A 25,382-nucleotide genomic window follows, 5' to 3' on the forward strand; every position below is an offset into this window, starting at 1 on the left:
GTAGCCCCAGGATGAAGGCCATCCTCATCTTTCATGGGCAGCAACAGTAAATGAAATGCTGGCCAGTAAGCCCTTAATTACCATTTGTGTTGAAAAAAATATAAATACACAATAAAATAAAATTTGCGTTTAAACCAGGTTCCATAGTGACGCGCATGCGCAGCACACTACTACTGTAAGTGCAATTATTAAAATGGAATATGGTCTCTTTCTTAACAGGCCAAGAAGTCAAAGACAGGGAAAAGGGAGACCAAAAAGCGCACCAGCACAAACGGAGCAGGAAGAAACCAGGACAAAAAAATGATTAAAAGTGCACTTTAATGTGGCAAAAGACCCATCCAATGCATTTCGAACGTCGCAGCGTTTTTCCATATTGCAAGAAGTCCAAGAGTCAGGCAGTTCAAAGAAAAAAATAAAAGATTGTAAATTTGGAAGAAGAGGCGACTTTGTATTTCCGCATTATTCATTTACACTTATTAGCGTTTGCAAATAAAACATTTAATTCTTGAAAAATACTTTTTGTTGGGTTCAAGTTTTTACTCTTTAGATTTCAATTAAATACATGTAAAGTACATACAGTACGGTACCTCTATGTGATATCGGATCGTGCGCACATGAATGGGAATAAGTGACGGGTTGCATTTCAGTTAGATTTTTAAGACACAATAACTCGCGATCGCCGATTCAGTTAGATTTTTAAGACACAATAACTCGCGATCGCCGACTTGCGTTTCTGGCCGGTATTGCAGACAATGCTAAGTTTCCTTTTCTGCCCTATTTCACATTATGGGCAAACCTCGGGCAAAATTACCAATGGCCGTGGTGCGGAAGAGGCCAGATGGGAAAAAATACAAGAGGGCGACCAAAACCAGCACTGCATCTGTATATAACTTTATGTTCTTTGCTTATGGGTCACGAAGGGGCCAGTTTGGTTACCGGTTAAACATCTAGGGCTTTTGAGAGGAGGGGTTTGAGCTGGCGACTCACTTTACCAGTGGGCTTCCGACTACCTTCCCTCTCCTTTATACCGGAGACAGTCATGTCACCCCACACTAATCAGTCATACCCTGACCATATGCGTATTATATTTCATACACCTCCGGACCATGGGATTTAACTACAGCTACTGAATTACTTATAATTCTTCTGTCTACAGAGACATTCTTAGTAGGCCATCGTGGCGCCGGTTAGAGGACTCGTCCTATTCACTTACGCTCACTGCACATCTCTTAGGCCGAGTCCATGGTCCCTGTTGGTGTGCTAAGGCGCAGGGAAATCGGGTGTTTCCCTGGCCTTGCGGATGCTTACCGCTCGCCGGTGGGCCGGGGGCGTGCGCGTCACTGGCCGGGGGCGGGCCAGTGACGTCACGGAGCTAAGTTCGCCCTCATTGGGCGAACCGCTCACGTGACCGGCCTATCTCGCCGGCAAGCAGGGGAATTTAAAATTCCCCTAAGACCTGCGCTTTCGCAAGTGCGCGGAAGCGCAGGTGAGCCCCTACTAAAGCCGCTCTAATTGCGGCTGTAGGGGCTCAGTGCTGAGTGGGAGCGCGCGTCAGCACGCTTCCGCAAGCAAGCGCCAAACATGTCCGGGGCCTTACAGACTGATGTAGCCCGGTAGGACTAACTCAGCGGGAGTCGCATTCCGGAGCTGGGAACCCGGTGTGTTAATCCAGATATGCAATTAGTCTGTTTGTGGTGATTCCGCGAGCAGGCAGTTGTCAGTCAGCTGCCATCTTCGGTTTCCTGGCCGGCCAAGCGACAATAAGTCTGACTTTACCTGTATACGCTTGTTGTGTGCATTGTGTTGCTCCTGCTGGCTCCAGCCAAAATAAACTCACTTTACTTAACTTATTTGTCCTGTCTGGTGTTTGTGATTCCAGTGTACTAATCTTGTCTTCCGTTACAATTATAAATTACAGTATCGAGCTACCAGCCTTTTTTATTACTGTGGCTACCAGTATATTGCTCAACCCTACTCTGAACAAGCAAACGGTTTCTTCCCTATATGAAGCCTCTGGTGTTTAAGGAGGTGACACTTCTGTGAAAAGCTTTTCCCACACTCTGTACATGTAAAAGGTTTCTCCCCTAAATGAACACGCTGGTGTACGAGAAGCCTGCTTTTGCGCGAAAATCTTTTCCCACACTCTGTGCATATGAACGGTTTCTCCCCTGTGTGAATCATCTTGTGTGTGTAGAGTGTGCTCTGCTGTAAAAAGCTTTTTCCACACTCTGTACATGTGAACGGTTTCTCTCCTGTATGAATCCTCTGGTGTGTGAGGAGCGTGCTCTTCATATTGAATTGTTTCCCACACTCTGTACATGTGAAAGGTTTCTCTCCTGTATGAACCCTCTGGTGTATGAGAAGCATGGTATTGCGCAAAAAGCTTTTGCCGCACTCTGTACATGTGAACGGTTTCTCCCCTGTGTGAATCATCTTGTGTGTGTAGAGTGTGCTCTGCCGTGAAAAGCTTTTTCCACACACTGTACACGTGAAAGGTCTCACCCCTGTATGAATCCTCTGGTGTGTGCGAAGTTGGCCCTTTCCATTGTATTGTTTCCCGCACTCTGTACATGTGAAAGGTTTCTCCCCCGTGTGAATCATCTGGTGTGTATAGAGTGTGCTCTGGCGTGAAAAGCTTTTTCCACACACTGTACACGGGAAAGGTCTCTCCCCTGTATGAATCCTCTGGTGTGTGCGGAGTTGGCCTTGTCCATTGTATTGTTTCCCACACACTGCACATGTGAAAAGTTTCTCCCCTGTGTGCCGCATCTGGTGTGAGAGGAGTCTGCCCTTGCATGAAAACCTTTTTCCACACTCTGTACATGTGAAAGATTTCTCCCCTCTGTGCAGCATCTGGTGTTTGAGGAGGCTGCTATTCCATGAAAAGCTTTTTCCACACACTGTACATGTGAACGGTTTCTCCCCCGTGTGAATCATCTGGTGTGAATAGAGTGTGCTCTGCCGTGAAAAGCTTTTCCCGCACTCTGTACATGTGAAAGGTTTCTCTCCTGTGTGAATCCTTTGGTGTGTGTAGAGTGTGCTCTGCCATGAAAAGATTTTCCCGCACTCTGTACATGTGAAAGCTCTCTCCCCTGTGTGCATCATCTGGTGTGTGAGGAGTCTGCTCTTGCATGAAAAGCTTTTTCCACACTCTGTACATGTGAAAGGTTTCTCCCCTGTGTGAATCCTCTGGTGTATGAGGAGTTTACTCTTAAAACAGAATTGTTTCCCACACTCTGTACATGTGAAAGGTTTCTCCCCTGTGTGAATCCTCTGGTGTCTGAGGAGGCTGCTCTTCTGTGAAAAACTTTCCCCACAGTCTGTACAGGTAAAGGGTTGCTTGTTAGTCTGGACACAAAGGTGTGTGATCAAGTCCCTATTCAGTGAAAAGCTTTTCCCACACTTACAACAGACAAAACGGCAGCTTCTTGAATCTCCCGCATATCTTTTGCTTGAACCATGCAAAGCGTCAGTCTGTGCTGTGTGCTGTACAAGGCCTGAAAATTCCCCGTCATGTGACACTGGTTCCTTGCACGTGTCACACATGTGACAGGAATCATTACTTTTTGCCACTCCTGGGTCGCAGGGTGTCGGGGACATATCAGAGTCCGAGTTCTGCTCCTCATTCAGGCAGTTCTCTAACAAACAAAAAAAGACAGAACTCAAATGTTTTATATCTAACACAAATTACAAATAGAAAATACTTGCAGAATTTACTTTAATCACTACTTAATTAACAAAATGTGCTCTTTACTCTATACCCTTGGCTTTATAATTGTGGCCCCTTGATAACTAATGACCGCCAAACACTTTAGTCGTGGTCACCACAGACCTGAATTTTATTTCTGGCTGCTCACAGTGGGTTCATTTTGATACATATATAGTTTGTATTGATTACTGTGTTTATTATCCAAGTGTACATGTACGTTCTCCAAAATCAATTTTAACATTGACAATGGCCATGAGAAGCAAAGTTAAGGAACTCCTGGTCTATCATACTAGTGAGTTAATGATACCAACCCAACCACACAGAATTATATAGTGTAAGGGTAGGTGGGAGAAGTCTAAATGGGTATCGAAATCCAGCCCAATTGCACCAGTGTGTGTCACCTTTATTGTCACAGTCAAAACTACTATTCATCCAGTTTCCCAAGCACGCGGTCTTGGTGAAATATTAGACTTTTCCCTTTCATTCTCCTCTCCCATTCGTGGTGCTGCTAAATATTAACGATTTTCCCTCCGCAGCATTTTCACAATCTGTGCCAAATAAAAATTATCATCCGAAATGCCTGAGGTTCTGTGTTCCAGCCAACCCCTCTCACTTCACATCTCATCCTTTTGGGCTAATAATAGCTCCCCGAATGTTTATAAAAGTACTTGTACTCATCACATTGGTAGGTAATCATCTATTAGTCTCTGCACCAACCAACCTTGCCTATGGTATTTGCATTATCACCTACCTGGGTAGAACAACTCCTAACCAGGGGATCATATGGGGACCGCGGGTTGCATTTGCTCATTATTTACACTTCTCCAAATGGATCCTTTTGTTATATATATATATATATTTTTTTATTCCTTTAGTTATTTACTGTTTCTTTGTGTCAAATGGGTGGGGGTGTTAACCCTGCCACCACTAGTACTTTATATATCTCTGTGCTTAAAGCACCTTGTGATTATAATATCATGAGGCATTAAGGTATTTTAATCCCTCTGGTGCTTAAGGGGTTAATGCGCTACCATTTGAAGTTAAAAAACAATATTTGGGGTTTCTGACTTGTCATGAATCTGTGGGAGGTTCAAAAGGGCTTGATTGAAGTTGGGTGTGAAAAGTACAAAGAGAGGGTTTATTGTATGTTAACACCTTTTGCAAGACTAGTGGTAAAAACTGATATGATCTCGAGATAAGGACATATATTCTGCTAGAGATGTGTGCTCTGACAAAAACAAAAAGGGATTTCAAAGGCATTCTCTAGATGGTTCTGCAAGGTTCAAGAGGCGTGACTAAGAAAGTATTCAACATGAGAGGGACTTTATTACAAATGAGAATCTCCTCATCGCCTAAGCATAATAAAAGTAACATATCTGTAACCGTGTCACCGAGGGGCACGTTCTGACACCACACACGGTACGTTTAAGGTTAGCTTAGGCCTGGGGTTAGAAGGGTTAGAATTGCGGAGAAGAGGGACATGTAGAGCACGAGAAGAAGATAGGGCAGAATTGTAGTTCATTACAAGGTTGTCAGGGTGAGCAGAGGAGAATAAAGAAGAGAGGGAGGAGAGCAACGTGGAGTTGAGACTTGTTAGCTTAATGAAACACAGGGAACACAGAACTGATGGGTAAGTGAAGGTGAAGAAGAGAAGTGAGAGGGATGAAGTGATGGTCAGATAGAGGAAAAGGAAGAATAGAGAAGTTTACAGAGAGAAGCTTCTGCATTATCTTCGCATTCAGGGTCTGAGAGCACAGGCAGAATACAAAGGTCAAACAGTGGAAGGAGCCCATGAAAATGTTTTGTGTTTTCTCTAAATGTGCTCCATTGATGGTCAGAGACCCGAAACTCTGCTTTTCCAACCTTTATACTCGTGTGATACATATTGCTCCTGTAATTCTACTGCATGGAGCTTGCTCCAGAATAATTAGCAGGCCCATTGACTTCTTATGAGAGGCAATAAACCCTGAATATTCCCTAGAGGTGACCATACTACTTGTAACCAGATAACCTTTGTCAATACAAAAAGAATGTTATAGTACACACCATGGTCAGAGAATGAATCTATTTCTCTCTTTATTGTGGTTAGATGAGCCTCAGTGTTTGGTTCTTCTTTCTCAGACTTAATCTCTAACGTCTCTGGTACAATCACTGGGAAACCTGCCAACAAGAAAAGGAAAATCCACCATGTAAAGCTGGGAGTGGGAACTCTTCCTGTGATATCACTATACAGAAATACTGTATACCGATTCCTAAGGGGAGGGGATAGGTAACTGGTTGTACTTTATTATTAACCCTCAGTGATGGGTGTATTAACTCCTGGGTGATAAAAACATGCTGGAGTTTATGGTGCTAGCAATGTTCAAACCTCAATAACAATAATACTATTCTCAATATAACCTTAGACAAATCATGTGTTTGTTTTTCACTATAACATGCAGCTTAGAATTGTATCCATGCTTTACTGTTATTTTCCCCAATATTGTAGACATTTCAGCCCATTTGATAAATTAATTGAATAAAGTGAGGATATAAGGTTACTTACCCCCAACAGGAAATGAATCTATTTCCCTCTTTATTGTGGTTAGATGATCCTCAGTGTTTGGTTCTTCTCTCCCTGACTTAATCTCTAACCTCTCCAGTACAACCACTGGGAAACCTGCCAACAAGAAAAGGAAAATCCATCCTGTAAAGCTGGGAGTTGGGGCTCTTCTTGTGATTTCACCTTCTCTGATATTATCTGACGTAAAGAAATGTTTTAGGAGCCCTTCTGGCAGAAATTGATGAATAAAGTTGATGAATACATATTACATCTTGGAGAAAAGGAGCGATCCAAATTCAATATTATTCAAGTCCGTGTGACCGCACCACTCCTTTTCTCCAATGCTTTCTTTGGGACTTCTGGATTCCCTTTTGCCCCGGAGCACCGGCAGATCGGTATTCTGTACCACGTTACAGTGTACCTGCATTTCTCACTTCAATTACATATTACCTGCTATTGGTTCTATAGGAACACAAAATTAATTCGTTTGGGTGTTTGACCCACATATCTGCAAAATCTCCTTGCAGATTTCAGAGCCACCAAAATATCTACAATACTCACTTAGCAAGCGTGGATCCATGCTGGTAGTGGGCAGTGCTCCTCTGTCCATGCTGGTAGTGGGCAGTGCTCCTCTGGCCATGCTGGTAGTGGGCAGTGCTCCTCTGTCCATGCTGGTAGCGGGCAGTGCTCCGCTGTCCATGCTGTTAGCGGGCAGTACTCCCCTGTCCTTGCTGGTAGCGGGCAGTGCTCCTCTGTCCATGCTTGTAGTGGGCAGCGCTCCTCTGTCCATGCTGGTAGCGGGCAGTGCTCCTCTGTCCATGCTGGTAGTGGGCAGCGCTCCTCTGTCCATGCTGGTAGTGGGCAGTGCTCCTCTGTCCATGCTGGTAGCGGGCAGTACTCCTCTATCCATGCTGGTAGTGGGCAGTGCTCCTCTGTCCATGCTGGTAGCGGGCAGTGCTCCTCTGTCCATGCTGGTAGTGGGCAGTGCTTCTCTGTCCATGCTGGTAGCGGGCAGTGCTCCTCTGTCCATGCTGGTAGTGGGCAGTGCTCCTCTGTCCATGCTGGTAGCGGGCAGTGCTCCTCTGTCCATGCTGGTAGTGGGCAGTGCTCTACTGAAGCTGCTGATAGGAGGGTCCTTGATTTATATCTGCTATATGTCAGCTCTGTCTGTATATAAAAGAAGAAATGTAATTAGTATGATCTGGGGTTTTTAGATAAATATACAGCATTTAATATAAGCTTTCAAATCTAACATTATTAACACAAAACAACCCCAAAAGGAGTCAGAGAGACAGGGACACCAAACAATCATATTCTCCGTCTTCTAACAGGAACTTAATTTCAAACACTGCAAAATACATTAATGGCTCAGGATAATATTATAACATAACAACCTAGCATAAAATCCAGAGTATAGAGAGTCAGAAATCAACAGCCATAAGAATAACACTAACCTCCCAAAATACACACACACACAAATACACACACCCAAATACACACACACACACACACACACACACACAAACTTTGGGCCTGTCTCTCTCCCTCACTGCGCTGCCGGTGGCTGCGGGGGGGACCTAGCCGGGGCAGGTCATCGGCAAGCACCCACATGAGAGAGGCCAGGCGTGGGACAGTGTAGGAGGCCTGCCAGCACCTGGGGACATGTCCGGCGGCAACAGGGGGCGCAACCAGCACTGGCCGTCCCCCCCACCCTCCCCACCGCAGCCACGGGCAGCACAGTGAGGGAGGCGCAGCAGCTGGGGAACGGCAGCCCAGGCCAGCGACAGAGGCGCATGTAGGTGCAGAAAGACCAGTATGGTTGCAGACCCCTGCAGCGTATCTTTATTTAGCGCCCACAATGTACTCAGCGCTTTACAAAAAAGACAAAACAATACAGGGAATTATAATACAATGTGCAACAAAGTCAGACAATAGGAAATGAAATTCCTGCCCCGGAGAGCTTACAATCTAAGTGGTCTTCATCTAACCAAGGGGATATATTTGTAATACACAAAAGGCTTGGGGTCCCATTACTGTATATAAATCTCTTCAGTAGTTAATCCACCATCATCCCGATCTAAATTAAAATCAGGGATAGATCCCTGTGACTCACAATTCATAGACGCTCTTGAACCTGCAGTTCCCTCTGTGGGTGCAGGCTGGGTATAGCAGCTGGGTCCTGCGGTTCCCCTCTGTGGGTGCAGGCTGGGTATAGCAGGACCTGCGGTTCCCCTCTGTGGGTGCAGGCTGGGTATAGCAGGACCTGCAGTTCCCCTCTGTGGGTGCAGGCTGGGTATAGCAGGTCCTGCAGTTCCCCTCTGTGTCACACACAGTAAGGGGTTAAACCAACATTAGTAACATGTCTCTGGTTAGATCAGTCACAGACACGTTACATTCCTGACAGGACTTTCTGTGCAGAACTCATTTCCTCCCCTCCAGGTCCGGCTACATCCAGGTCACAGCCCTGTGTCCTACTGCGCATGCTCACACGCAGGGGATCATGGGAGTTGTAGTTTTTAGAGACTTCAAATGCACATCAAGTGGCACATAGAAGCAACACAGTAACATTTCCCAGAGACTGTGCTAGGGAGAGAGAGTTACTTCTGCATGTGGATGTGTATACTCCTCTTGGCCCTTAATATATCGCAGTAAAGCTGCTTCAGTTCCTCCCTGTTGGCCAATGCTGATATGAAGGAGGTAACCTGGATATAATATAACCCGAGGCTGTAATAATACTAAAGTACTGCACATTTATACATACTATACATCACCAAATCCTGCTAGTAATAGTACATGTTGTGCACACGGTGCATAAAGGGAAAATAATATACATATGTACAAAAGTGGTTAGTTAAGAAAAATCAACGGAAAGGTCCCTTATATTGCACTCATAGAAAACATGAAATTAGGCTGGAAAAATATTGTCCAAAGGTAACAGTGTCCCTTCATAGGCCATTCATTGGAATAAGGTGATACAGTTAAAATTAAACTTTATAAGGTCAAACAAAAGAAGTAAAAAAGTGATATGTGATATTAAAAATATTGATGGGGGGGGGGCAGGGAGCGGCTGGTGGGAACGAGATGGCCCACAAATGACCCAGTATGAAGGAAGATAGTACCCCTTAAGGGTTAATTATATCTGGGACTGTAGATCACAAACCACAATATCAGGACCATATACTCTGGTGAAATAAGCAAGTTAGATGATTGCACAGTTTAAATATATTGTTGCTGGAACACCCATATCCCTGTGAACATTATCAGTATTATTTACAGCACAGTACACAGTAGCAAATATACACAGCAGATAGGGCAGACAGCACTCTACAATGAATATACAAAGATTATGTGCAGGGTGCCAATGGAACCAGGGGGTACCCCAATTCCCCCCAAAACAATAGTAAATACAAACTAAAGTTCCAGCACTCACCGGCTACAGAATAAATGATCAAAACCAGGAAAATGCCAAAAGGTAAGTAATTTAATGTTAGCACAAGATAATATAACCAAACTTGGAATGATGTGGCACAGGTGCGTCAACACAGGACCCTATAACAGAGGTGGAGAGGGCCAAGGAGCAAAGGGAAAAGGAGTGAGAAAAACACAAGGATAATGGGGGGGGGGATTACACAAAAGTGATGGGGGAGGGTAATTAGGGGGGCAACATTCAGGGAGAGACGCCTTCTTCAAGCCCATTCCCCTTGTTCTATATGGACCACAAGGTACTTCCCTTAAACCTGTCACCCCTACCACCAGAGCAGCACCCAGCTATCACAACAGAAATCTGGCAACAACAGAGTATAAGCTCAAAGATCAACACAAGACAGGAGGAGAATGCAGTAGTCAATAAACAGTAGCAAGCTCACACAATTGTGCCTGTCAGGCTTGATACAACTGTGTGAGATTGCTACTGTGTATTGTGCTGTAAATAATACGGATACCGATAATGTACCCTCTTCCTTAATACTGGGTCAATTGTGGGCCATCTCTCCCCCACCATCAATATTTTTAATATCACAGTGTATATATACCCTGCACTTTTTTACTTCTATTGTTTGACCTAATAAAAGAAACATTGAGATTATTTATTACTACTACTGGTCACAGTGCAATGTTTCTCTTTTGCAGCCAGAATGTAAAGACATTGTTGCCTTTTTCATGCTCTGTGTCAGAGCCTCAGAGGTGCAACAAACCATCTGATTTCCTTTGGACTCTCCAAGTCTCTTTAATCATAATTTCAGTTCTAATTATTCCATTTGTTTAGCTACATCGCAAAGTGTATACGCGGTCCAGACATTTCGTAGTAATCAAGGAATCATATACATTACACATATTTAATGTGATGTTATAATTGTCTGTCATAGGCATGTCATTCCTTTAATGGATCTATGATTATAATCAATTCAATAATTCTCTACACCCATGTTTTGGATCTTGCTAACGAATGATTGGTGATGTCATACAGTGTGTGGGCGCTATATCAACTCAGCGTCTGACTTGTGTTCTATAATCTTTGAGCAAGTACCCTAGCGGTGTGAAACACGTGGAAGGTCCTTTTTTGGATGTATATCAAAGGGTAAAAGACTCAAAGCAGTGGCCATCATTAAATAGCACCACCACTCCTGAAGGCTCCACCTCCCCAAATGAACCAGGCACCGTCCAGGTGAATGAGATAGGACCAACAATTTATTAAAGTCCATCATTCTACAGTAAGAAAGATTATTCAAAAGTGGAAAACATTCAAGACAGTTGCCAACCTTCCCAGGAGTGGACGTCCCAGCAAATTCACCCCAAGGTCAGACCGTGCAATGCTCAGAGAAATTGCAAAATTGCAAAAAACCAAGAGTTACATCTCAGACTCTACAGGCCTCAGTTAGCATGTTAAATGTTAAAGTTCATGACAGTACAATTAGAAAAAGACTGAACAAGTATGGTTTGTTTGGAAGGGTTACCAGGAGAAAGCTTCTTCTCTCTAAAAAGAACATGGCAGCACAGCTTAGGTTTGCAAAGTTGCATCTGAACAAACCACAATACTTCTGGAACAATGTCCTTTGGACAGACGAGACCAAAGTGGTGATGTTTGGCCATAATGCACAGCACCATGTTTGGCGAAAACCAAACAAAGCATATCAGCACATACACCTCATACCAACTGTCAAGCACGGTGGTGGAGGGGTGATGATTTGGGCTTGTTTTTGCAGCCACAGGACCTGGGAACCTTGCAGTCATTGAGTCGACCATGAACTCCTCTGTTGACCCCCCAATATTTTCAAGAGTACTTTCCCACTGGCATTTTTCTCCTGATTTAGTAGTAAGAAAAGAGGTGTGGCAATTCTGATCCGACAGGGGACCCCTTTCAGCGTGAAAAAAGCGGTCACTGACCCAGAGGGTAGATTTCTTATAGTTTACAGTTCACTTTCTGGATCAGCCGTTGCTCTAATCAATCTGTATTCGCCAAATGAGAATCATGAGTTTTTGAAGTCTGTTCTAGAATCAATCGAGTCAACTTATGTTCCTTCAATGATTGTAGGGGGGGAGACCTGAATATGGTGTGTAATCCCGGGGTGGACAAATCCTCCATTCCGGGCTAGGCACATACAGCCCAGGTGCAAAAAAGCAAGGGAAAAATTCAGGGGTATAGTAAAGGATTTCTCATTGGTTGATGGTTGGAGAGCTCAACATCAGGGACAAAGGGACTATACATTTTACTCTTCACCTCACCAAACATATTCAAGAATTGATAATTTCTTAGTAACAGAAAACATCTTCCAAGCCTCTATAAATTCAGGCATTGGACCCATTACCTGGTCTGATCATGCACCCATTGACCTGACCCTCACCCTTCCATTTGGAAAAACTATCTCATTTCATTGGAGATTAAACGATTCGCTTCTGAATCATCCAGAAATAGAGAACAAAAATTAAGCAGGCTCTAAAATAATATTTTAAATTGAATAAAGGTTCAGTCTCACCCCCTGCTATGCTATGGGAGGCCCATAAGGCCACGATTAGGGGCAATTTTATATCCATTGCATCCCACCGGGGAAAAAAAAAACAAATTGAAAATGCACAAAGATTTCACAGAAAAAGTGCTGAAACAAGAACAGCAACATAAGGCTAATCCGTCAAAAAAAGATTATAAAGCCCTGGGAGCTGCCAGAACAGAGCTGAGACAGATACAATTAGAAGAGGTCGAGAAGGCTCTGAACTGGACAAACCAGCCATTTTATGATAAGGACAATAAAGCGGATAAACTTTTAGCCAACAAGTTAAGAGGGGTGCGGGTGAGATCCCAAAATAACGGCGATTAAAGATAAAAGTGGCACTATTACTTATAATAAACAAGAAAATAGCACAAGAATTGACCAAATTCTACACAAAAACTATATAACCTAAGCTCCCGCAAGGGAACATCCCGACACTCAAATTTGGAGGCTATCACAAGTTATCTAGACGAATGTAATTTGCCCAGGCCGACGGATGAAGAAAACATGATATTAAATGCCAAAATTACACAAACTGAAATAGCAGATGCGGTCAAAACATTAAAAATATCCAAAGCCCCAGGTCCTGATGGTTTCACGAATATCTATTATAAGAGATTCTTACCTATACTTTCCCCCTTATTTGATGGAGAAGTTAAATTCTTTTATGGAGGGAAACCCAATTCCATCATCTATGTCGACTGCAAATTTAGCTATTATATATAAAGAAGGTAGAGGTCCCAGACAATGCGGGAGTTACCGTCCAATCTCTTTGTTGAATAATGATTTAAAATGATATAGTAAAATTTGGGCGAATAGATTGAACCCCATCTTGCCTAAATTGGTACACATCGATCAAGTTGGTTTCGTATCTGGTCGACAAGCGTCAGACAATACTAGAAAAATTATAAATATAGTTGATCATGCACACATTAGAGGAACCAAGGACATTTTGCTAAGTCTAGACTCAGAGAAGGCGTTTGATAGAATAGATTGATTTTTTTATAGATAAAACACTACAGAAATTTGATTTTAAAGATTCTTTCCTAGAGGGAGTCAGAATGCTCTACCAGAACCCAACAGCTATGGTGAAGCTACCGGGGGAGCATCCGGACCCGATTAGAATTAAAAACGGCACGAGGCAGGGGTGCCCATTATCCCTGCTCCTTTTTGCTTTGACAATCGAACCGCCAGCCGCCAATATTAGAGCAAACAAAAATATAATTGGGATAAGAATTGGAAAAACAAATGATAAAATCTCATTATTTGCTGAAATTATTTTGACTCTGACCAACCCCGAGACCTCTTTACCCAACCTACAAAAGGCATTAATGGACTTCGGGAAAATTTCAGGTTATAAAATTAATAACGATAAATCTGAGGCTTTAAATTTGAATCTTCCAGAATTGGATGTTAAATTATTAAAAGTGAATTTTAATTATAGATGGAGTTCTACTCACATTAAATACTTGGGAGTTAATGTGACGAAGTACTACCATTCTCTATATCAGAGCAATTACCCACCCTTGATTGACAAGATTAAAAAAAGATCTGGCGAAGTGCGAGGGATACAAGGTATCGTGGATAGGGAGAATGATTTCAGTCAAAATGAATATTCTCCCAAGATTGCGGGAAGGATAATCGCCAAAAAGGCCCGATTACACAAATATATGCCGGGTTGGAAGCCGCGGTTGATTTACCAGTCCATGGATTATATGTCCAAGTGGACTGAGGATTTGAATATAGAAATTGATAGAGAGGACTGGGAGGAAATATGGGAGTTCGCTGCAAAAACATCTATATGCAGCACAACGTAAGAATATATATATATATATATATATATATATATATATAAAATATTGTTTTACTGGTACCTTACCCCAACTCGACTGAAGCAAATCTACCCTCTGGTGACCGATCTTTGTTGGAGGGGTTGTGGAGAAAGGGGTGACATGGTTCACATTTGGTGCACATGTCCAGAGATAAGGATATATTGGATCATGATTCCAAAATCTTATTAAAGAGATAACGGACTTGTCCGTCCCTGTCAACCCACCGATATTTCTACTTGCAAAACCTGTGGAGGACGTTGATAGTAAAATGAGATTAATATCATTCATTCTGACAGCAGCAAGATGTGCCGTTGCGGCGTCATGGAAGAAAATAGCTCCCCCGCCCAGACAAACCGTTGAGAAAAGGATCAACAATGTAATGGTAATGGAGAGATTGACTGCGTTTTTAAAGCAGTCCACGGACGAATTCTATAAGATATGGGAACCATGGCTGTGTCAGTAGATGAGCCTAATTTAATTTGACCTGATCAAAGAGGTCGGGTTAGAGATGGCGCTCTCACGTGTGGAAGACAAAACAGATTACTAAGCACGAGCTGAGATCTGCCAGAAATGTACAGGGATAGCTGTAAGAGAGAGCAAGCAAAATGTAGAAATATTTGGTCTTTCCAATGAAAGACGAGATGGTGGTCCTAGCAGGCGGGGAGGAAGATGGAGATCCTCCATCTTAATTCCCCCCCACCCCCCTCCCCTCCTTTATCTTTCTGTACTTTCCTTCATCTTTTTCCTCGACTTATAGATAAAATACCCACTGGTTGAGGCATGATGAATTCTGTAATCTGCTTGGAAAAACAATATTATCAGTTATGTACAGAATGTATATAATATTAAGTGATAGTCGCAATCTTTATGTCCCTAAACTTATCGCTTGCTTACATGTATCTTGATTTTCTATATTTACATTTTGTGAAGAGGTTTATTCTTTATATGCGCAATAAAAATGTGTACAAAAAAAAAAGACAATGGAATAACATTAAAAAATACAAACATACATCAAAGTGAATTCCAATGATGGACAGCCAGTGAACAGCAATATATTAGAAGAAGCTTCGTTACATGAATGATGCAATCAAGATCCCCCCAAAATTAAAAACCCAGTTACCAAAATAACTATGTTAATGTAATGCTCTCTAATAAAATTACTTAACACATCTATAAATGTTCACAGATGATCATATGTGCATATATACCCAATGTTAATTCCACACTTAACTTAGGAAATAGTGTTGTATATTACATGCATAAAAAGGAAAAAAGCATGAATACAAATATGTATCTCAATAGGATGTATAGATATTAATAAGATCTGCTGTCACTGACTGAGACACTAAACATGCAATATCACACCGTTCATAGTACAGCTCAACCCCATTATAGCGCGATCCGCTACAACGCAGATCCTCTTATAACGTGGTCTGAGCGTGGCTCCCGTTTTGAAGAAAAAAAATGTAAAAAGGGAGCTGGTTCCTGGCCGGGACACACCCACCATACCTCCACTGGGGGGGAAGAGGAGGGAGCTGGTTCCTGGCCGGGGGACTCACAGAGACAGCTGACAGCCCGGCTTCTCCTAACTCCTTGAGATCACCCCCCCCCTCCTCTCGCAGACTCACAGCTTCTCTGCACAAATCAGCTGCTGCTGCAGACTGTTGGGCTGCCATTGCGACGCCAGGTTCAGGGAGAGCTGGGAGAGTTATCCCAGCTCTCCCCCACCGGCAGACGCAGAGTCCCTGATCGCGGCGGCCATATTTTTATTGCGATCCCGTTTATAACGCAGTAGTATCTTGTGGACCCGCTCAGATTCCCCCCTGCTCCGATTTCCCCTGTGAGAGTGTGTGTGTCTGTCTGTGTCTGAGAGTGTCAGAGAGTGTGTCTGATTGTGTGAGAGTGCGAATGTGTGTGTGTGTGAGTCTGTGAATGAATACAGACACCAACCCAGTCAGTCAGTCACCCACCCACCTGTCAATCCCCCAAGTGTCACCCACCACCCAAGTGTCAGTCACTCACCCACCCCCCACACCCACTCTCTCCCTCTGTCTTTCACCCACACTCTCTCTGTCTTACCTTAACTGCCCTATACCTACACCGAAATAACCTATACTGCTTTCTTCCAGATCTGACTCTCAAGCTTCACACAAAATATCAAAATCCCCCCTAACCCAGAAAGACAGATAGGGAACACCCCAAGCCCATACTGAATCCCCCCAGGCCTTTTGTCACATAGGATGTAGCATTGGGTATCTTTGTCTTTTGTTGAAAATATTTAAAAAAAAAACAGATTGCATTGTAATTTTTTTCCGTATTAACAGTAACAAGAAAACAGTTAAGTAAAAGTTGCGCGCTATAAAAAAAAATTCTGTGGTAGGTGTGCTATGGGTGCGTGGGTGGGAGGCCCTGCTCGTTTCATTTGTCCTGGGCCCCATGATTTCTGTTGGCGGCCCTGTCTGTACATGTGAAAAGTGTCTTCCCTGTGTGCCTCATCTGGTGTACGAGAAGGCTGTTCTTGTGTGAAAAACTTTTCCCACACACTGTACATGTGAAAGGTTTCTCCCCTGTATGAATCCTCTGGTGTACGAGAAGGTTGCTGTTTCGTGAACAACTTTTCCCACACACTGTACATGTGAAAGGGTTCCTCTCCCCTGTATGAATCCTCTGGTGTGCGAGGAAGCTGGAATTAAGACTGAATTGCTTCCCACACTCTGCGCATGTGAAAGGTTTCTCCCCTGTATGAATCCTCTGGTGTACTAGGAGGTTTTTCTTGCTTAAAAAACTTTTCCCACACTCTGTACATGTGAAAGGGTTCTCCCCTGTATGAATACTTTGGTGTGCAAGGAAGCTGGAATTAAGACTGAATTGTTTCCCACACTCTGTGCATGTGAAAGGTTTCTCCCCTGTATGAATCCTCTGGTGTACGAGGAGTTTTCCCTTCTCTGAAAAACTTTTCCCACACTCTGTACACGTGAAAGGTTTCTCCCCTGTATGAATCCTCTGGTGTATGAGGAGGTTATTCTTTCTTGAAAAACTTTTCCCACACTCTGTACATGTGTAAGGTTTCTCCCCTGTATGAATCCTCTGGTGAACAAGGAGGCTGCTGTTCTGCGAAAAACTTTTCCCACACTCTGTACATGTGAAAAGTGTCTCCCCTGTATGAATCCTCTGGTGTACGAAAAGGTTGCTGTTCTGTGAAAAACTTTTCCCACACACTGTACATGTGTAAGGTTTCTCCCCTGTATGAATCCTCTGGTGTACGACGAAGCTGGAATTAAGACTGAATTGTCTCCCACACTCTGTACATGTGAAGGGTTTCTCCCCTGTATGAATCCTCTGGTGTAAGAGGAGGCTGCCCTTCTCTGAAAAACTTTTCCCACACTCTGTGCATGTGAAAGGTTTCTCCCCTGTATGAATTTTCTGGTGTCTGAGGAGACTGCTCTTCGCGCTGAAATGCTTCCTACACTCCGTACAATTAAAATGTTTCTCCACAGAGTGAATCTCCTGGTGTGAAAGAAGTTTCTCCTTCAATGAAAAAGTTTTCCCACAGTTTGCAAAGGTAAAGGATTGCATGCTAGTGTGAACACAAAGGTGTGTGAGCAAGTCCCTATTCAGTGAGAAGCTTTTCCCACACTCACAACAGACAGAAAGCTGAGCACCACGGCGGCTTCTAGCATCTCGCTCATATATTTTGCTCGAACCATAATTAGAGTCAGTCTGTGTCGTGTGCTGAACAAGGCCTGATAATTCCCCATCTTGTGGCCCTGGTTCCTTGCACGTGTCCAACACGTGGCAGGAATTATTACTTTTTAGCACTTCTGGGTCGCAGGGGTTCATGGACATATCAGAGCTCCAGTTCTGCTCCTCATTCAGGCAGTTCTCTAATAGAAGTAAATAAAAAAAAAAATTTAAAAAAAAGAGAGAACTCAAATTTTTTAAATCTGTAATGCAAATTACGCATAAAAAATACTTGCAGAATTAACGTTATCACTACTTATATACATCCTCCAAATCAATAATAACATTGCCAATTTCAATGGGAAGTCAAGTTAAGGAACTCCTGGTCTATCATACTAGTGAGTTAATTATACCAACCCAACCAGACAGAAATATATAGTGTAAAGGTAGGTGGGAGAAGACTACATGGGTATCTAAACACAGCCAATTACTCCAGTGTGTGGGTGTGTCGCCTTTCTTGTTCCTAGTTTTGACTGTATGTATCCAATTCACCAAGCACGCTGCCTTAAATAAATATTTGACTCCTCCCTTTCCTTCTCCTCTCACATTCATGCTGCTGCTAAATATTAACGATTTCCCCTCTGCCACATTTTCACAATCTGTGCCATATAAAAATTATCGTCAGAAATGACTGAGGTTCTGTGTTCCAACCAACCCCTTTCACTTCACATCCCATCCTTTTGGGCTAATAACAGCTCCCAGAAGGTTTATAAAAGTGTTTGTACTCATCACAGTGGTCTAGCCATATCTGATGATATCCACAGCTACCAACATTTTTCATAAAAAAGCTCTCCACACCCTTTTGTTCCTCCGAAAACATGAAAAACACAAATGGCTCAAACTACTGAAACTAAATTTAGATTTAAGTGGCAATCGTCACTCATAAAATATCTGGGCGTGAACATTACAATTGCAGTACTCTATATAGGGAAAATTACCCCAGGCTCCTGAAGACCCTAAGGGACGACTTAGAGGCATGGTCTTGTCTACAATGTGTCTTGGATAGGGCGAATTCAATGTGTGAAAATGAATCTCCTCCCGCGGATTCTGTACCCGTTTCAAACGCTGCCATCCCAGTGATACACAAGGAAATATCTGACCTGCAGTCCCTTATAACAAGGTTCATTTGGGGGGGGGGGGGGGAGGGGAGACCCAGAATCAAGAGATAGATAGATACTTACTTACACACACACACACAATCAATCAATCACAACAATCACAACCAACACACACTCATAAGTCACACACTTTCACCTGGGGAGGAAGTACTACTGTAAGCATGCTCCGGTCCCCCATGCTGCTGAAAACTGGGGCGGGTAACACAGGAGGAAGAGGAGAGGATGTCTGTGTGCAGGGAAGGCCCCAACCCCGCAGCAAGGCACAGCACAGAGAAAGAAGCAGACAGCACAGAGAAACCCCGCCCCCGCAGCAAGGCACAGCACAGAGAAGCCCCGCCCCCGCAGCAAGGCACAGCACAGAGAAGCCCCGCCCCCGCAGCAAGGGACAGCGCAGAGAAGCCCCGCCCCCGCAGCAAGGGACAGCGCAGAGAAGCCCCGCCCCCGCAGCAAGGCACAGCACAGAGAAGCCCCGCCCCCGCAGCAAGGGACAGCACAGAGAAGCCCCGCCCCCGCAGCAAGGGACAGCACAGAGAAGCCCCGCCCCCGCAGCAAGGGACAGCGCAGAGAAGCTCTGCCCCCGCAGCAAGGCACAGAGAAGCAGCAGCACAAAGCTTTTGGTCGCCCGCACGTGCACAGCTCTGCCCGCCCCCGGGTTTCACCGCACGCAGCCTGCGCCCCCCCTAAGTAATCTTGGGCCCCCCAGTTTGCGCACTGCTGACTTACGATACCCAATAAGGCAGGGGGGCAGGCTGTGCCATGCCTCATCTCATATTATAGGGCTGCCCAGCTGAGCCAGCTAACCTTCTGGCATTCTGACTACCTCTCTAGGAGATGGAGCGAGCTGGAAAGCTCTTTATCCCCCCCCCCTTATAAACTCCAAAACCTAATATGGATCCCAATATCCAAAAAGTATAGTCAGCCTAGATCTGCCGACAATGACACACTCCCTAAGACTATGGGAATCACTGAAACACAAACACCACCTGACAACCACCAAATCCCTGATGACTCTTATATTAGGGAACCCACTCTTTAGTCCGGGACTGCCGGAGAGGAGTTTTAAAATGTGGAGGGAGGCAGGATTCCTTAGATTAAGTGATATGGGGCCCAATCAGAAAATTAAACCGGTTGCAGACATACAAAAGGAAAAAAACATGCCGAATAAAGAAATATTTAGGTAACTGCAAGTCAAATCCTTCTATCAGAGACTGGGCCCCAGGGACAACCTGACAAAATATGAAACCCAATGTCTAAGAGAAGAGGGATCAGCAGGGCTTATCTCCTCATAAATCAGATTGTCCATCCCCTTTATTAATTTGGTGGTTCTTCTCTGCACTCTCTAAAGTTCCATAATGTATTTTCTAAGGAGTGGTGCCCAAAATTGTACTCCATATTCAAGGTGTGGTCTTACTAATGCTTTGTAAAGGGGCATAATTATGTTTACTTCCCTTCCATCCATTTCCCGTTTAATGCAAGATAAGATCTTGTTTGCCTTTGCAGCTACTGCATAACTTTGGGCACTATTGCTAAGCCTGCTGTCTACAAGCACTCCTTAATCCTTCTCCATCAAGGATTCCCCGAATTTATCCCCATTTAATTTGTAAGTCGCCTGTTTATTCTTGCTTCCCAAATGCATAACCTTACATTTATCTGTATTAAACCTCATCTGCCATTTACCTGCCCAAGTTTCCAGTCTCTCCAAGTCCTTCTGGAGAGAAATGACATCATGCTCTGATTCTACCTTACACAATTTAGTATCAGCAGCAAACATGGAGACTTTGCTCTCTATGCCAACCTCAAGGTCATTAATAAACAAGTTTAAAAGCAGGGGTCCCAGTACCGATCCCTGAGGTACTCCTCTCACGACCTTAGCCCAACCTGAAAAAGTTCCATTTATGACAACCCTCTGTCTGTCCTTCAACTAGTTTTCAATCTAGTTGCATATATTTTTACTGAGTCCAATTTGCTTTATTTTGTACACCAACCTCTTGTGTGAAACAGCATCAAAAGCCTTTGCCAAATCTAAGGAGATCACATCAACTGCATTACCCTGGTCTAAATTCCTACTTACCTCCTCAAAAGAAACAAATAAGCTTAGTTTGGCAAGATCTGTCCTTCATAAATCCATGCTGACTATTACTAATAGTTTTGTTTTTCATTAGGCAATCCTGAATATTATCCCGTATTAAACCTTCAAGTAGTTTCCCCACTGTTGAAGTCAGGCTTACAGGTCTGTAATTCCCCAGTTGTGATCTAGCTCCCTTTTTAAATATAGGCACCACATCTGCTTTACGCCAATCTTGTGGTACTGAGCCTGTGGAAATGGAGTCCTTGAATATTAAATGTAATGGTTTGGCTATTACTGAACGTAACGCCTTGAGAACTCTTGGATGTATGCCATCGGGGCCGGGTGCCTTATTTACTTAATTTTTTTCGAGCTGCCTATGAACTTCTTCCTCAGTTAACCATGTGAAAAGCATGAATAAATAAGAGTCATCACGCTTTTCACAACCAATTGTTCGTTAATATACAGGTTTTGGTTTCCTCCTGCGGCACTACAATTGAAATAGATTCTTCCCTGGTAAACACAGAGGCAAAGAATGTTTAATACTTCTGCTTTTCTCTTATCTCCAATAATCTGCCTACCCATCTCACACTGAAAGGGTGCTATATTTTCTTTTCTCATTTTTTGTTATTAAGGTACTTAAAGAACTTTTTAAGGTTGACCTTACTTTCTTTTGCAATCCTTCTTTCATTATTTCCTTCTTTCATTATTCATTTTTGCTAATTTAATTGCCCTTTACAATTTTTGTTACATTCGTTATAATTTTGATACGTCAGGCCTCCGTCCCTTCTGACTTAAAGAATCTAAACGCCTTCCTCTTCTTGTCCATTTCCTCCCCTACCTGTTTATTTAGCCACATTGGTTTTGACTTATTTCTTTTATATTTATTACCCAAGGGTATACACTGATGAGTGTGCTTTTCTAACAATGTTTTAAAGACTTCCCATTTATCTTCTACATTTTTACCTGCAAAAACATCATCCCAATGTATTATTTGTAGATTAGTCCTCAGTTTATTAAAATCTGCCTTTCTAAAGTTTATGGCCTTTGTTGAACTCATGTAACTGAATAGTTATGGACTTGAATATTTGCCATTACTTCTACATTGTTTGATATGACCAAATCCAGAATTGCTCTTCTCCTGTTGGTTCCTCAATAATTTGGGACATATAATTGTCTTTAAGCACCCCCAAAAACCTGTTTGCTTTTGTTATAATGCTAATCTCATTGCCCCAGTCTATATTTGTATAATTAAAATCACCCATTATGCAAACATGACCTAGTTTTGTTGCCTTCTCCATTTGCAAAAATATTTTAGCTTCCTCAATCTCACAGATATTTGGTGGTTTATAGCATATCCCAACAAACATATTGTATCTTACCTGCTTGTGGTTCTATAAGAACACAAGATTAGTTTAATTTGTTTTGGTGTTTGACTCATAACTGAAAAATAACCAGATATCCCCTCCTTACAGATTTGAGAGCCACCCCAATATCTACCATACTCACTTAACAAGCGTGGATCCATGCTGGTAGTGGGCAGTGCTCCTCTGTCCATGCTGGTAGTGGGCAGTGCTCCTCTGTCCATGCTGGTAGTGGGCAGTGCGCCTCTGTCCATGCTGGTAGTGGGCAGTGCTCCTCTGTCCATGCTGGTAGTGGGCAGTGCTCCTCTGTCCATGCTGGTAGTGGGCAGCGCTCCTCTGTCCATGCTGGTAGTGGGCAGTGCTCCTCTGTCCATGCTGGTAGTGGGCAGCGCTCCTCTGTCCATGCTGGTAGTGGGCAGCGCTCCTCTGTCCATGCTGGTAGTGGGCAGCGCTCCTCTGTCCATGCTGGTAGTGGGCAGCGCTCCTCTGTCCATGCTGGTAGTGGGCAGCGCTCCTCTGTCCATGCTGGTAGTGGGCAGTGCTCCTCTGAAGCTGCTGAGACAGGAGATTCCTTAATGTATAATTGTCTGATGTCAGATGTGCCTGAATAAAATAGAAGAAATGTAATTAGTATAATCTGTTTCCTTGGACAAATATACAGCATTTAGTATAAACTTGAAAACCCAAGATTATTAACATAAAAACAACCCCAAACGAGTCAGAGAGACAGGGACACAAACACACATCTGCTCCATCCTCAAACAGGAACTTAATTTCAAAACACTGCCAAATACATTAATGGTTCAGGATTATGTTATAGCAACCATCTAGTACAGGGGTGCACAAACTGGGGGGTGCAGAATTTTCATGAGGGGGGCGCAGCAGTTGCAGACCCCTCACTATTCCCCGAGGTATTAAAATGAAATGCCGGGGGACCGAGTGAGGCTTCTGCAACCTCATTTTACCGGGATTCATCCGGCTTCTGGTCACGTCGTCATGACAACGCGGCGGGGTCATGTGACGTGACGAGCCGCCATGGTATTGCAGCGTCATTGGGCTCATGTGACGTGACGCACCACCCCGGTAAACGCGCGTCAAATGACGCTGCGGGGTCACGTGACGTCACATTACCATGGCATCGCCGGTGTCGAGCGGGAGGGGGGGGGGGACGAGGCGCTGAGCAGGCAGGGGTGCGCACCGGGAAATGTTTGCGCACCCGTAGATTACAGCAACATAGGGTTGGGCAATATCAACATTTTCCCCATGATAACGATATTAGGAAACATATCACAATAACGATATATCACGATAACTATTGGTTTGGTAGAAGAAGAAAACAAGAAAAGAGACATTTGCGCAGCAGCAGCAGCAGCACACACACACACACACACACACACACACACACAGGGCCGCCGCAGCAGCACACACGCACACACACACACACACACACACAGGGCCGCAGCAGCACACACACACAGGGCCGCCGCAGCAGCACACACACACACACACACGGCCGCAGCACACACACACACACACAGGGCCGCAGCACACACACACGCACAGGGTCGCAGCACACACACGCACAGGGCCGCAGCACACACACACACAGGGCCGCCGCAGCACACACACGGCCGCAGCACACACACACACACACACGCACAGGGCCGCAGCACACACACACACACAGAGCCGCAGCACACACACACACACACACACACGGCCGCAGCACCCACACACGCACAGGGCCGCAGCACACACACACACAGGGCCGCAGCACACACACACGCACACACGCACACACACAGGGCCGCAGCACACACACGCACACACACAGGGCCGCAGCGCACACACACACACACACACACACACACACACACACACAGGGCCGCCGCCGCAGCACACACACACACACACACACAGGGCCGCAGCACACACACACACACGCGCACAGGGCCGCAGCACACACACGCACACACACAGGGCCGCCGCCGCAGCACACACACACACACACACACACACACAGGGCCGCCGCAGCACACACACACATGGCCGCAGCACACACAGGGCCGCAGCACACACACACGCACACATACAGGGCCGCAGCACACACACAGGGCCACAGGGCCGCAGCGCGCACACACACACACACACACAGGGCCGCAGCACACACACAGGGCCGCAGCGCGCACACACACACACACAGGGCCGCAGCGCACACACACATGCACACACACAGGGCCGCAGCACACACACACACACAGGGCCGCAGCACACACACACACAGGGCCGCAGCACACACACACACACACGCACAGGGCCGCAGCACACACACACACGCACAGGGCCGCAGCACGCACACACGCACACACACACACACAGGGCCGCAGCACGCACACACACACACACGCACAGGGCCGCAGCACGCACACACGCACACACACGCACAGGGCCGCAGCGCGCACACACACACACGCACAGGGCCGCAGCACACACACACACACGCGCACAGGGCCGCAGCACACACACGCACACACACAGGGCCGCAGCACACACACACACACACACAGGGCCGCCGCCGCAGCACACACACACACACACACACACAGGGCCGCCGCAGCACACACACACATGGCCGCAGCACACACACACACACACAGGGCCGCAGCGCGCACACACACACACACACACACACACACACAGGGCCGCAGCACACACACAGGGCCGCAGCGCGCGCACACACACACACACACACACAGGGCCGCAGCGCGCACACACATGCACACACACAGGGCCGCAGCGCACACACACATGCACACACACAGGGCCGCAGCACACACACAGGGCCGCAGCGCACACACACACACACACACGCACAGGGCCGCAGCACACACACACACACACGCACAGGGCCGCAGCACGCACACACGCACACACACACACACAGGGCCGCAGCACGCACACACACACACACACACACACAGGGCCGCAGCACGCGCGCGCGCACACACACACACACACACACACACA

The 25,382-nt window shown here is 45.0% G+C and overlaps 1 protein-coding gene across 1 annotated transcript in view; it reads right to left on the reverse strand.

The window, feature by feature from the left end:
- Positions 1-301: 301 nt before the first annotated feature.
- LOC142472576 (uncharacterized) overlaps positions 302-25,382 on the reverse strand; it is a 36,558-nt gene continuing 11,477 nt past the window's right edge. Inside the window, exons 5-10 of the mRNA XM_075579643.1 lie at positions 22,501-22,926; positions 16,501-17,951; positions 6,813-7,386; positions 6,255-6,368; positions 5,756-5,869; positions 302-3,638 (exon numbers count right to left, since the gene is read on the reverse strand). Coding sequence (XP_075435758.1) covers positions 1,972-3,638; positions 5,756-5,869; positions 6,255-6,368; positions 6,813-7,386; positions 16,501-17,951; positions 22,501-22,926 — 4,346 coding nt within the window. The 3' untranslated portion in view covers positions 302-1,971. The remainder of the gene's footprint in view (positions 3,639-5,755; positions 5,870-6,254; positions 6,369-6,812; positions 7,387-16,500; positions 17,952-22,500; positions 22,927-25,382) is intronic.

Source organism: Ascaphus truei, chromosome 22 (genome assembly GCF_040206685.1).
Source record: "Ascaphus truei isolate aAscTru1 chromosome 22, aAscTru1.hap1, whole genome shotgun sequence".
NCBI lineage: Eukaryota > Metazoa > Chordata > Amphibia > Anura > Ascaphidae > Ascaphus > Ascaphus truei.